Here is a 15,218-nt window from a genome sequence, read left to right as displayed (position 1 = left end):
AATTCTTTATATTTCCAGATTTCTTGAGCTAATACTGATGTCTTGTGAAAATTTCATGTGAATAGCCCCATATATTTACTGAAAAATATGTTGATGCATCCAATACTTATTTCCCCCGCTGTAGATGGATGGATAGATGGATAGATAGATAATCCCCGGCAGGGAAATTAAGGTGTCTTCACAGCCAGGTACATTAGATACAGTCACAATACAATATAAGAAGTATAACACAATAAAATACAATCACAGTACAATTTCAATTAAACACAATAAGTACCACTAAGGTAGTGCATATAGAAGGATAGATTCAAAGGTAATGGGGATACTTTGCACAGTTAAAAACTTCACAGTATGAAATAAGTGGATAAGGTGCAGAGAGGACATAGGACAGATCAATCCATAGATGAATAGATCCCATATACTGTATAAATGTAATGTAGATATAATATATGCAGTATAATAAATGGAGTGTGGAATGTAAAAGATGAGGTAACTTAAAATCCAGTTCTTGACCACAGGTCTAATAGGCACAGATGGATTAATCTAACAAGGGTGGGTGAGGTCTGACGGGGGCAGATGAGTTATAAAGTTTAATAGCAGCAGGCAGGAATGGTTTCCTCTAACGTTCCTTTAAACAACAGAGTTGAATAAGTCTGTTGCCGAAGCTGCTCTTGAGTTTATCTGGTGTATTGTGTAGGGAGTGTGAATCATGGTCCATAATTGCCAGCAGTTTTGCCTGTATTCTGTCTCTAACCACCTCCTCCACAGAGGCAAGCTTAGTGACGACTACAGACAGCCTTTTTTATGAATTTGTTCTGTCTGTTAGCGTCCTTTGCTTTGATGCCAGCACCCCAACACACCACAGCAAAGAAGACTGTGCTCGCAACAGCAGACTGATAAAACATCTGGAGCATCTTCCTGCATACATTGAAGGACCTGAGCCTCCTCAGGAAATAAAACCCGCTCAGACCCTTCTTGTAGATAGCCTCAGTGTTTGTGGACCACTCTACCTTATTGTCCAGTTGTACACCCAAGTACTTATATGTTGTGACGATTTCCATGTCTGCCCCTCCAGTGTGGACTGGGTAGGGCAGGGACCTAAAATCCACCACCACCTCTTTTGTCTTTGCCACATTCAGCTGTAGGAGATTCTCCCGACTCCACCTCACAAAGTGGTTGACCACATCCCTGTACTCCTCTTCCCATCCATTCTCCACACACCCAACAATAACTGTGTCATCCAAGAATTTCTGCAGATGACAGAAGTCTGCAGTGTAGGTAGTGAAAAGGAAGGGAGATAGCACAGTTCCCTGGGGGGACCCAATGTTGCATATCAGATGCTCAGACACACTGCTCTGTAGTCTCACAAACTGAGGTCTGCCCGTCAGATAATCATTTATCCATGTGACTATAGGAGCATCTACCTGCATATTCTCCAGTTTTTTCCCCTCCACAGTCATGGTTGGATCATATTAAAGGAGCTGGAGAAATAAAAGAACATGATGTGGACTGAGGTGTTAGATCTGTCAAGGAAGGAGTATGCCTTCTGCAGCAGGTATATTATTGCATCCTCCACCTCCAGATGTGGCTAGTGTGCAAATTGTAGGGGGTCTTGTGATGAGCACACTAGCAGTCTGAGGTGTGCTACAACTACTATCTCCATTACCTTCATTATGTGAGGGGTCAGTGTTACTGGCCTGTAGTGATTTGGTGCTACATGGTAACTTTTCCTAGGCACTGGCACCAGGCAAGATGTTTTCCATAGCACTGGGACTCTCTGAAGGTGCATGCTCCAGATTAATAGGTGCTGGAATACTCCATATAGCTGGCTGGCACAGACCTTCAATACACAAGGTCTGATGCCATCTGATCTAGCAGCCTTTCCCTGATTAAGCCTCTCCAGCGCTCTACTCACCTTGTTGGCTGTGATGTGTATTCCAGCCCGGCGGGTGGGGGAAGTGACAGGGTCTGTGGTGAGTGTCGACATGGGGGTAGGATGTGGGGCTGGCAGAGGTGGAACAAAGTGGTGTCTTCTGTTCGAGATGGTGGGGGGTTTGTGGGGGATGTGAGAGTGTCTTGGGGTCATAACTCAGATTAGGAGTAGGGGGGCTGCAGAGAGTAGGGGGCTGCTGAGAGTAGGGGAACTTGAGTCAAACCTGTTCAAAAACTGGTTAAGCTCATTTATTAGTTGTACATTCCCCTCAACTGCCTCTCCACTTTTCCTCTGAAAGCCGGTAATCTCTCTCATCCCCTTCCAGTCCTTGTTCATTTCCAGTCTCTCCTCCAGTTTCCTCCTGTACATGTCCTTACTCTCCTTAAGACTGTGTTTTAGTTCTCTTTGTACAAGCTTGAGTTCTGCTTGGTCCCCTGACCTAAGGCCCTTTTCTTTTTATTGAGTAGGGCCTTCTGGTCACTGGTAACCTATAGTTTGTTGTTAGGGTAGCAGCAGGACTCGTTAGTGGGGATGGAGTTGTCCACACAGAACCCAGTGTAATCAGAGACACAGTCTACTAGTCCATCTATGTCTTCACCATGTGGTTCATAAAAAGCATTCCAGTCAGTGGTTTCTAGAGCATCACGCAGTTATTCCATAGCCTCATGAGACCACAGTCCTCACTGTAGCAGGTTGCTGCTGAACCGGCTTGTATAATGGTGTGAACAGGACTAAGTTGTGGTCTGACCTGCCTAATGGGGGCAGGGTAGTGGAACTGTAGGCTTCTTTAACATTTGCTTACAGCAAATCTAAAGTCTTATTGTTCTTTGTGGTGCCTTTAACAAACTGGTCAAATGTGGGAAGTGTAATGGAGAGAGAAACATGGTTAAAGTCACCTGTGATGATAATGAAGGCACCAGGGTGTTTTGTTTGTAGACATTTCCACCATCAGGACAATAATTAAGAAGTTCCAGTCAACTGGAATTGTTATGAATCAACCTTGAAGAGGACGTGTGGAAAAGTACCTCATGCCCATGGTTAAATATGGTGGTGGCTCTTTAATGTTTTGGGGCTGATTTTCTGCCAGATGACATGGACATTTTTTAGGATACATGGCATCATGGACTCTATCAAATATAAACGGATATTAAATAAAAACCTGACTGCCTCTGCCGGAAAGTTTAAAATGGGCAGTGGTTGGATCTTTCAGCAGGGCAATGATCCAAAACATACATCAAAATCAACACAAAAATGGTTTACGGAGCACAAAATCAAGGTCCTGCCATGGCCATCCCAGTCCCTTGACTTGAAACCCATAGAAAACCTGTGGGGTGAACTGAAGTGGAGAGTCCACCAGCGTGGACCTTGAAATTTGAAGGATCTGGAGAAATTCTGCATGGAGGAATGGTCTCAGATCCCTTGCTATGTATTCTCCAACCTCATCAGGCATTATAGGAGAATACACAGAGCTGTTATCTTGGCAAAGGGAGGTAGCACAAAGTATCGACAAAAGGGTGCCAGTAATTGTTGCACACCTATACTTAACAAAGATATTTTTATAAACCTGTGTTGTGTTTGCAATTATTTGATATCCATGAGAGTAGAGTATTTTTGTGATTTTCTTTTGCAACAAAAGGTTAAATAATAACAATTTTTCACAGCCTTTGCTGATTTTTACCAAGGGTGCCAATGATAGTGGAGGGCACAGTGTGTGTGTGTGTGAGTGTGTGTGTGTGTGTGTGTGTGTGTGTGTGTGTATATATATATATATACACACACACACACACACACACACACACACACACAGTGAGGGAAAGAAGTATTTGATCCCCTGCTGATTTTGTACGACAAAGAAATGATCAGTCTATAATTTTAATGGTAGGTCAATTTGAACAGTGAGAGACAGAATAACAAGAAAATCCAGAAAAACACGTCAAAAATGTTATAAATTGATTTGCATTTTAATGAGGGAAATGTGTATTTGACCCCCTCTCAATCAGAAAGATTTCTGGCTCCCAGGTGTCTTTTATACAGGTAACAAGCTGAGATTAGGAGCACACTCTTAAAGGGAGTGCTTCTAATCTCAGCCTGTTACCTGTATAAAAGACACCTGTCCACAGAAGCAATCAATCAATCAGATTCCAAACTCTCCACCATGGCCAAGACCAAAGAGCTCTCCAAGGATGTCAGGGACAAGATTGTAGACCTACACAAGTCTGGAATGGGCTCCAAGACCATTGCCAAGCAGCTTGGTGAGAAGGTGACAACAGTTGGTGCGATTATTCGCAAATGGAAGAAACACAAAAGAACTGTCGATCTCCCTCGACCTGGGGCTCCATGCAAGATGTCACCTCGTGGAGTTGCAATGATCATGAGAACGGTGAGGAATCAGCCCAGAACTACACGGGAGGATCTTGTCAATGATCTCAAGGCAGCTGGGACCATAGTCACCAAGAAAACAATTGGTAACACACTACGCCATGAAGGACTGAAATCCTGCAGCGCCCGCAAGGTCCCCCTGCTCAAGAAAGCACATATACATACCCGTCTGAAGTTTGCCAATGAACATCTGAATGATTCAGAGGCCAACTGGGTGAAAGTGTTTTGGTCAGATGAGACCAAAATGGAGCTCTTTGGCATCAACTCAACTTGCCGTGTTTGGAGGAGGAGGAATGCTGCCTCTCACCCCAAGAACACCATCCCCACCGTCAAACATGGAGGTGGAAACATTATGCTTAGGGGGTGTTTTTCTGCTAAGGGGACAGGACAACTTCACCACATCAAAGGGACGATGGACGGGGCCATGTACCGTCAAATCTTGGGTGAGAACCTCCTTCCCTCAGCCAGGGCATTGAAAATGGGTCGTGGATGGGTATTCCAGCATGACAATGACCCAAAACACACGGCCAAGGCAACAAAGGAGTGGCTCAAGAAGAAGCACATTAAGGTCCTGGAGTGGCCTAGCCAGTCTCCAGACTTTAATCCCATAGAAAATCTGTGGAGGGAGCTGAAGGTTCAAGTTGCCAAACGTCAGCCTCGAAACCTTAATGACTTGGAGAAGATCTGCAAAGAGGAGTGGGACAAAATCGCTCCTGAGATGTGTGCAAACCTGGTGGCCAACTACAAGAAACGTCTGACCTCTGTGATTGCCAACAAGGGTTTTGCCACCAAGTACTAAGTCATGTTTTGCAGAGGGGTCAAATACATATTTCCCTCATTAAAATGCAAATCAATTTATAACATTTTTGACATGCGTTTTTCTGGATTATTTTGTTGTTATTCTGTCTCTCACTGTTCAAATAAATCTACCATTAAAATTATAGCCTGATCATTTCTTTGTCAGTGGGCAAATGTACAAAATCAGCAGGGGATCAAATACTTTTTTCCCTCACTGTGTATATATATATATATATACACACTGTACTGTACTTATTATTGGGTACTTATTTGTTCGCATGACTGTATTTTTTCTCCTATCTCCACAGATCTGGGATACTGCAGGACAGGAGCGCTTTCGCAGTGTTACACATGCCTACTACCGTGATGCCCATGGTGAGTCACAACACACACGCATACACACACAAACAAACATAATGCTCTTTCACTATACCAGGCACAAGAAAACCTCATTTGCTATTGGTGCTGTACCCAAGGTTCCAGCTGATTGGTTTTGATACCTGGCCTACAGCATTGTTTGCTGATGGTTGGTTGCATATACTGCATCAATGTATATCAGCATTAACATAGAAAAACAAAGAGGATATTAGGATATTAGACCCGTGGCCAAAATTATGAGCACAGTAACAAGATTGGACAATTTAAGACAATAAAATCATAAATATGGACAAGAGACACTTGCTGTTAAAATCAGATTAGACTATATTAAACTACTCCAATACACAGAAACTAAACTAACACATCACACACACACGCATACAGACAAAGGAGGTGTAAGTAGCTTTGATGGAAAATGAATGGCTCCCTAGTTTTAACACCGTTACGCTGTTCTTAGACCTCGACCTGAATTAACCATCTACAATTAATTTAAATTTTGCTTTGCTTTGACTGAGACCTGGAGGTGCTTACTTGCGTTTCTGGTTGGTGGAGATTCGTCAGTGGTCTGATTGCTTTTGATGGGCATCTAGGAGGACCAATCGGGATGGTGAATGGAGTGGAGTCTCGTGGGCTTGGCGGCAGTTCTTCTGCTTCTTTCATGACTGGAGTTAGTAAGCTTTTCCAGAAACAGTTCATGCAGTAGTTGATTGCAGAGCCCTCTTGCAGATGTCAGTTGAAGAGAGAACTCCTGAACAGGTTGAGTGGAGAACGCTTGGAAGACGCTGGTTGAATAGAACTCCTTAAGATGTGGGTTTGAAGAAGATTCTTGCAACTGTTGGTAGTTGATGAGGACTCCCTGAAGATGTTGATTGGGGAGTACCTTTTGAAAAATGTTGGTAGAAGAGAACGTCTGGGTTGCGCATGTATCCCTGTTCCCTGAGAAGGGAACGACACATTGCGTTAGCTGAACGCTGTGGGAAACGCCCTCGCGAGTTACCGGTATCTGAAGCTTGTGTAACATCATGCTTATTTATTGGCCTGCTGTGATCAGGTGATGCGGCAATTAAGTGCGTCGCGTGATATATAAACGACACCTGTGAACCGCACCGTCAGCCTCTATTATCTGAAGCGAAGATGCAATTCACAGGCATGTCCCAGTATGACAAAGCTATGCAACGTCTCGTTCCCTTCTCAGGGAACAGGGTTACATGCGTAACCTAGACGTTCCCTTTCAAAGGGAACTCCATGTTGCTTTAGCTGAACGCTGTGGGAACGATAATACCCACTCCATCATACTGAGGGTACGGCCTGTTCAAAAAGATCTGCGCCCAACGGTCACTGCAAGACACTCGAGCCCGGGCCGGAATGTATATCCAGGCTGTAAAATTGAATGAATTTGTGCGGCATAGACCACCCCGCCACAGCACACACATCCTGTAAGGATACCCCTTTCGACAAAGCCTTCGAGGAGGCGACCCCCGTAGTGGAATGAGCCGTTATGCCCAGAGGCATAGCAAGATCGCATAAGCAATACAGATTGCTTCCACTATCCAATTAGAGATGCGCTGCTTCAACACAGCCAACCCCGCTGAGAAATGTCAAGAACTCCAGGACTGTAGCTATTGCATAGTTTGCTGGGTCTAGCTGACATTTCTCAAACCATGAGACAAAAAGTTGCCATTTGAAGCACATACAATTTCGGCGTGGATGGCGTTCTAGCATTCTACATGGTCTCTACAACCTCAGTTGTGAGACCAGAATCTATGAGCTGGTGCCCCTCATAGACCAGACCCACAATTTCCATCGTTCCAGCCGAGGGTGATAAATCAGCCCTCCAGCTTGAGATAGTAGATCCCTGCAGATGGGAATCTCCAAAGGAGCGCTGTCTAGCAGGGATATAGTCTCTGAGAACCATATTCGAGCTAGCCAATAAGGTGCTACTAGCAGCAGACATAGACAGTCTTGGTGAACTCTCGCTAGAACTTTTGGGAGCAGAGCAATTGGGGGAAAAGCATATAGATGTGACCTTGGTCATATGTGCACCATGGTGTCCAGCCCTAATAGTGCGGGAGGAGTGAGGACAAACCACAGCAGGGAGTGTATTGTCTCCTCGGAGGCGACCACATCCACTTCTTCTTGGCCAAACCTCCGACATATGGACTCCACCACTTGTGGATGGAGCCACCAATCCCTGGGCCTCAGCCCCTCCCTCAAAAGGATGTCTGCCCCCACATCCCAGTTGCCCAGACTGTACATTGCACTCACTGACAAAAACTTTCCCTCTGCCCAGAGAAGTATTAGTTGCACCTGCCTGAACAGGGGGCGCAAACATAATCCACCCTGGTGGTTGAAATGTTAGACCACTGCTATGTTGTCTGTCACAACTAACACATGGTGACCTCTCAAGTGAGTAAGAAAGAATGTCAGTGCTAGAAACACGGCCAGCATTTCTAGGCGATTTATATGCCACTCCAGATGCGGGCCACTCCAGAGACCGTGAGCTGGACAGCCATCTAAAACCACGCCCCAGCCCGTGAGGAAGGTGTCTGCCATTACCGTCTTATGATATGGAGACACCCCTAGAGTCTGAGCCACGGCTAGAAAGCAGGGACACTTCCAAATTCTCAGAGCACATAGGCATCGTTGCATGACACTGATTACTCTGAGGTTTCCTCCTTGGACAAAACCCCCAACTTTTCAGCCAGCACTGAAATAGTCTCCTGTGCAATAGGTCCAATGGTATGACGTTGGCTGCTGCTGCCATAAGCTCCAACAGTCTCTCGTAGAGACTGGAAGGTATGCCAATATCCAGGTTTATCTTGCTCAGTGTTAATAGGATTGACCCTACACATGTTGGGGCCAGAAATGCCCTCATCGTAGTAGAATCCTTATAACGCCTAGAAAAGTTGTCCATTGCACTGGAGACGGCATAATTTTCTGAGGTTCAACCTGAACCCCAAGCTCTTCATGTGGGCGAGAACAACATCTCAATGTTGAACCACCAGTTCCCTGGATCTTGCTAGAATTAACCGGTCATCCAGGTAGTTTAGTGCACGGTTGCCCTGGAGTGACAATGGAGCCAGAATGACATCCATGCACTTTGTGATGGTACAAGGGAATAAAGCTAGCCCAACGGGAAGAACCTGATATTGGTATGCGTTGCCTCCAAACACAAACCTCAGGAACTTCCTGTATGTTGGTTGTTGCTGTTTCCCGCTGCTAGCATTAGCAAACTCTTTGCACTCGGCGTTATGTTTGTTCTTTATATGTTTAATCAAATTGCTTGTGTTAAATGAGATATTTTTTACCCCGCCTCTTGACGGTTTAGCAGAGCATAGTTTTCAGTCTGCTCTACTTTTATCATCATCAGTTATCTTAAAATATCTCCAAATTGATGACATTGCTCCACTTCTGACTACCTGCTCAACTGAGGAGAGGTTATGCTATGTCACTTTGTCAAAAAGTGGTATCAGTGCGGTTGTATCGGGGTAGTTTTACGAGTACATGAGCACGGTATCGGACCGACACCTGAGTACTGGTATCGGTGCATCCCTAGTCTCAAAGGAGGATTTCAAAGCTGCATGCCAATCCTGCCCAGAGCTTACAGAACGCCGTACACAGATACAGACATAGTGGTTGACATGGAAGTCAGATTACCAGAATCTCAGGGCACATTTACAGATTAAAGATAAACTCACCATTGTGGATGACTATGTTATCAGAGGCACTAACCATACAACATAGTTCCATAGACAATGAGAAAAAGGTTCATAGAACTTGCTTATGAAAGCCACCAAGGCATTGTTCACACAAAGCAAAGTCTCAGTGAAATGTACTGGTGGCCTAAAGTGGACTTGCAGACAGAGACTAATATCAAGCACTGCTCTGTCTGCAGACAACATGATAAGACCTTAGATACTCATACTGCTCCACTCCAACTGTTCCTCTTCCAGATGCAGCATGGGAAAAGGAGGGTGTGGATATTGTGGGACCCTTTGATGTACAGTTGTGGTTGGAAGTTTACATACCCTCATCATGGACATGAATTTTATGGCAACATTGGGCTCTCAATAATTTCTTGAGAGTGAATTTGGAATTGAAACTGTTATCTGATGTTTAGATTTCAGTGCCTTGAACCTGGCAGAACAATTGTGAGGTGACGGAGGCAAGGGAAAAGCTTCCTCAGATGGAGCTGGGATGAAGAACCCTTGAGAGAGTTAGGAAGGTTAATTTGGTGACACTGAAAACATTTTAGCAGTTGGTTAACTAGGGTAAGCAGTTGGCAAGTAAGAAAATTCTAATAGTAGGTGGGATCAGTATAGCTTTACCTGACTGTAGGAGTTACAATGGACAGGGGAGGGATAGCGGTGAATCAGGGTAGTTGAAGTTACAAAGAATAGGGCAAGGGGAAGATAAATACAAAAGTAGTTGTAGGCATGAAGGAGGACAGGTTGGGGTGAAAGGGCAGGGGATTGGAATAAATAAAGAGGAATGGGGTGTGTAAAGGTGGGGTTGGCATTAATATGAGAATAGAATGGAGGACTTGATTGTGATGAGTGAGGGGGAAGTTAGGATGAGTGAAAGGGATGGGATTGGGCTGACTCAGGAAAGTGTTTAGCATAAATGTTTAGCAGAAAACCATGCAAGCATAAAACCATGCAAGACTCCATTACTAAAGAAAAGGCATGTTGAAGCTTGTTTAAAGTTTGCTACAACTCATTTGGACAAGCCTATGAAATACTGGGAGAGTGTAGTCTGGTCAGACAAGAGCAAAATTGAACTTTTTGGCTGTCATACTGTACATCACCCTTAAAACAGGGTGCAGTGGTGGCTTGGAGGTTAAGGCTTTGGGTTACTTATCGGAAGGTCGGGGTTCAAGCCCCAGCACTGCCAAGCTGCTTCCACCTACAAACTTTACTGTTGGTATAGTGTTTTGATAATGAGTCTTTATTGATCACATATACATTACAGCACAGTGAAGTTCTTTTCTTCGCATACCCCAGCATGTCAGGAAGCTGGGGTCAGAGCACAGGGTCAGCCATGATACAGCGCTCCTGGAGCAGAGAGGGTTAAGGACCTTGCTGAAGGGCCCAACAGTGGCAGCTTGGCAATGCTGGGGCTTGAACCCCCGACCTTCTGATCAGTAACCCAAAGCCAAAGAATGATGAATGGAGCTCTTTACTGGGAGATTCTTGAGAAGAATCTACTGCCATCCACCAGAATGATGAAGGGTGGGTGGATCTTGCAGCAGGACAACGATCCAAAGCATACAGCAAAGGAAACTCTCAATTGGTTTCAGAGAAAAAAAAATCAAGGTTTTATAATGGCCCAGTCAATCACCTGACTTGAATCCAATTGAACAAGATTTAAAGACAATATGTTTAGAAGAATTGCCCAAAATCACACCTGAATTCTGCGGCCGATTGATTTCTTCATACAGTCTTGAAGCTGTCATTACAAGCTGTCATTTTTCCTGTGTCATTCCACTTTATTACACACAATTTTATTTATGGACTTTAATGTTATGAATTCTTTATCCTTCCAGATTTCTTGAGTTAATCCTGATGTCTGGTGAAAGTTTCATGTGAATAGCCTCATTGGAAATATATTTACTGAAAGAAATGTTGACGAGTCAAATACTTATTTCCCCCACTGTATGCTACTCTATGGAATTATACAACCTTTTCTTCATGTGAAGCAGTGCCCTTCTTTGCTGTTCTACTGCTTGTACCTAATGTTCACTTACATTTGGTGTTAATTCTACATTTTGTAACACCAAATGACACACACAAATGACAATTGATAAGACTTGCTCTTGCTTTCCAGTGAATTAGAAAATGCAGCCAATTTAACACCGATTTATTGCAAACTATTGGCAGAATCACTGGCAACTTTGAAAAGTCATTACTGCTTTTTCTGAATAACTTAGCTTCCTTTTCTTCCTCCATTCTTTTTCCTAGCACTACTGCTTCTGTATGATGTCACCAACAAAGCATCTTTTGACAACATTCGGGTAAGACCATCACCAGGTGCTTTTGTTCCCTACAACAACATTCCCTAATAGCATGTAAAATTCATTCATTCATTCATTCATTTAACATTATAGCTTTACCCTAGTCTGGGTTTTGGTGGATATGGAGCCTATCCCGGGAACACTGGGATCAAGGCAGGCCTACACCCATGACACTAATGCCATTGTGAAAATGTTTGTCATAAATTACAATAATAGCTGGGGAAAAAACAATTTAAAAGTATATTAAATATAGATATAATTGACGTTATTGAATATTTTGTGGAAGGTGTATGTGACAGTTTTCAATATGTCAGATTAGCACAGGTCCTCTGGGTGTTTTTAGAGAGCTGTTCTCTCAGCTGCCTTTTTGCTTTGTGGAGGTGCAGTAGTAGCTGTCAGCTCTCTTTGAGCACTTGCATACTTCATCTCTCGAGAGGCGCAAAAATGACACTTAAACATGAAACACTCAAACAAACGCAGACAGACACACATCTTAAAAAGTGCTTCATCTCAAAATGCTCCTATCAGTAAATGAACGCTGACAAGTTGATAGATACTAATAAAAAGAGACCTGTAATATGTTCAATAGTTTCTGTAGTAAGTCGATGTAACAAAGCATATTGATCAATATAAGTCAAGTAGTACTATGATGCTGTCTAAACTCACTTATGTCACGATCTCCCCTTTAGACAGAGCTGCAACCTGCCACGTGCTTTGAGTGCCAAAGGGCGCACGCATGCATGAGCGCCCGCTCTTCGAATGTTGATGACTGACATTGTTTACTGTGGACACGTGCGTTTGTTTTGTTTCTGTTCCGTCTCCTCCCTGTTTGGTCATTGGCTGTTGTTCGAGCGTGTGTCTTGGTGGCAGCTGCCAGCACTTAATGATGATTATGTTTGCTTATATACCACGAGCCTCCCAGTACACGGCACGGAGTATTACATTAGATTAGTTAAGTTATGTTACATACCTTGATAGATAGTTTAGTTTATACTATGCTGTTGTTCCCCGCTTCTCGTTTCCCTGTCCACGTTTCATTTTTAGTGTTTTGACCTCGTTTCTAGTGACCTCGATATCTGATTCCTGTCTAGCCCAGTATATGCCTGTTTGCCGATCGCCCAACCCATTGCCTGTTTTCAACTACGCCTCTGTTTCACATTTTGGATTTATCTGCCTGCCTCTTTAATAAACGTCTTTACCTGCACCTGCCCCCGTACTCAACTCCCTTACATCTCGCGGTGTGACCGAATACTCCACCTATCATGGATGCTGCAGGAGGACGAGGGAGACGTCACGCTACGCAAACCATCCCCGCCTTGGATTCGATCCAGTTTCCGCAAGAGACTTTCGTGGATCTCCCAGATCGGTTTGATGGGTTTTTTGGCTACCCTGACTATTTTCTGCTTGACTGCCAGACATATTTCTCGAGCCTAACAGACACCAAGCCCAGCGAGAGTCAATGGATAAGTGTCCCGGTTTTTTGGCCCTACCCGCCAGTGGGTGCAGAGTCTAGCAGCCATGGGATCCAGGGGACTGGAGAGAAGTACTCAGTTTATGGAACTATTTTTGAAGGAGTTTGGGGATCCAGGGCAGAGGTACAACCTGGATCAACTGTTGAGGGTAGTCAATGTGGCGTTCAAGGCTGACCTGCCATTCCACATCTATTATGAGGGGATTGACAGGGCAGCCCCCACAGCTCCACCTCAGGTTCCAGCCAACGTGTTGGAGATTACACCGAGATGCATGACTGACGGCTGCTGGAAGGACTCAACTACAGTGTCCTACATGCAAGAAGCTAGGTCTCCAGAAAGCATTTTTCTGTTATAAGGAATGCTTAAAGAGCAGCTGGCATAAGCACAAACAACTACACAAGAAAGCCCTTGCACAACTACAGGCAGAGGTCAACATGGCAACCTCAGAGCTCCAGCTTGAGATCCATGAGGAGGTCTCGCATGCTGAGCTCCAGCCAGAGGTCAATGTGACAACCTCAGAGCTCCAGCCAGAGGTCAATGTGGTGACCTCAGAGCTCCAGCCAGAGGTCAACGTGGTGACCTCAGCCCCAGAGTTTCAGCCTGAGACCCATGAGGGGGTCTCAGCTCCAGAACTCCAGCATAAGGTCAAGTTCTGGCTAGAGGTCAACGAGGTGACCTCCCAAGTCATGTTCAGGTCCCAGGTTGAAGAGACGGCCTCCAAAGACACGTTACTATCCCAGGTCGAAGAGACGGCCAACCCAAGCTCTGCTCACACCAAGTTCCTGACCCAGGTCGAAGAGACGGCCAACCCAAGCTCTGCTCAGGCCAAGTTCCTGTCCCAGGTCGAAGAGACGACCCAACCCAGGCCCTGCTCACACCAAGTTCCTGTCCCAGGTCGGTGCCGAAGTCAATAACAGCCAGGTTCTGCTCATGCCTGGAGCTGAGGTCACGAACAACCAAGCTCTGATCACACCGGAGTCTGCTGACACAGACAACCAAGTTCTGCTCAAGACCGAGTTTGTTGACACAGACAACCAAGTTCTGCTTTTCTGTTCTGCTGAGGATGCCGCCCTGCTTTTCTGTTCCGCTGAGGACACGGCCCTGCTTTTCTGTTCTGCTAAGGACAGGGCTTTGCTTTTTTGCTCCACTGAGGACGCCGCTCAGTCTTCTGGTTCAGCTGGGGACATTTTGCCCAAGGGGCCAGGACCGCCAATGGAGAGGAGTGTTTTCTGGCGCTCTGGGAGGAGCACCCTAGGGGGAGGTTATGTCACGATCTCCACTTTAGACAGAGCTGCAGCCTGCCACGCACTTTGAGTGCCAAAGGGCACGTGCGTGCACGAGCGCCCGCTCTTCGAATGTTGATGACTGACATTGTTTACTGTGGACACATCCGTTTGTTTTGTTTCTGTTCTGTCTCCTCCCAGTTTGGTCATTGGCTGTTGTTCGAGCATGTGTCTAGATTGGTGTCAGCCGCCAGCACTTAACGATGATTATGTTTGTGTATATACTTCGTGCCTCCCAGTACACGGTGTGGAGTATTACATTAGATTAGTTAAGTTACGTTACGTACCTTGATAGATAGTTTAGTTTCTCCCCGCTTCTCGTTTCCCTGTCTACGTTTCATGTTTAGTGTTTTGACCTCTTTCTAGTGACCTCGATTTCCGATTCCTGCCTAGCCCAGTATATGCCTGTTTGCCAATCGCCCAACCCATTGCCTGTTTTCGACTATGCCTCTGTTTCACGTTTTGGATTGATCTGCCTGCCTTTTTAATAAACGTCTTTACCTGCACCTGCTTCTGTAATCAACTCCCTTACGTCTCGCAACGTGACAACTCATGCTATTTTATACAGTATCAACAATTTTAAGCAGAGAGTGATTTTTTTTTATTCATATTTATATTGTCCAGATAATCAAGAAAATATAAAAACTCCTGATAATGTCACCAGAGGAACTATCTTTTTGATACTATTTGTCAATGCATGTAATATTTTGCAGCTAATGATAAAACACTGCATATTTAATTTTTGACCTTGATGGGGCTAGTACCAAAACTGGAGAGAGCGGGGTGTGTGTGTGATATATGTGTATATATATGTGTGTGTATGTGTGTATATATATATATATATATATATATATATATATATATATATATATATATATATATATATATATATATATATAAATATAAAAGCACACTGAATGATTCTTCGCATTGTGTGGTGCTTTGAAGTCCATTTATAATCA

General features: G+C 44.5%; 1 protein-coding gene across 1 annotated transcript in view; it reads left to right on the top strand.

Annotated features, from left to right (window-relative positions):
- Positions 1 to 15,218, top strand: part of LOC128625144 (ras-related protein Rab-26-like) — a 90,880-nt gene that overhangs the window by 42,579 nt on the left and 33,083 nt on the right. The window contains exons 4-5 of the mRNA XM_053653249.1: positions 5,419 to 5,485; positions 11,449 to 11,501. Coding sequence (XP_053509224.1) covers positions 5,419 to 5,485; positions 11,449 to 11,501 — 120 coding nt within the window. The remainder of the gene's footprint in view (positions 1 to 5,418; positions 5,486 to 11,448; positions 11,502 to 15,218) is intronic.

Source organism: Ictalurus furcatus, chromosome 2 (genome assembly GCF_023375685.1).
Source record: "Ictalurus furcatus strain D&B chromosome 2, Billie_1.0, whole genome shotgun sequence".
In the NCBI taxonomy this organism is placed as follows: Eukaryota; Metazoa; Chordata; class Actinopteri; order Siluriformes; family Ictaluridae; genus Ictalurus; species Ictalurus furcatus.
Note: the sequence above shows the minus strand (reverse complement) of the source record. Positions and strands in the feature narration are given on the sequence as shown.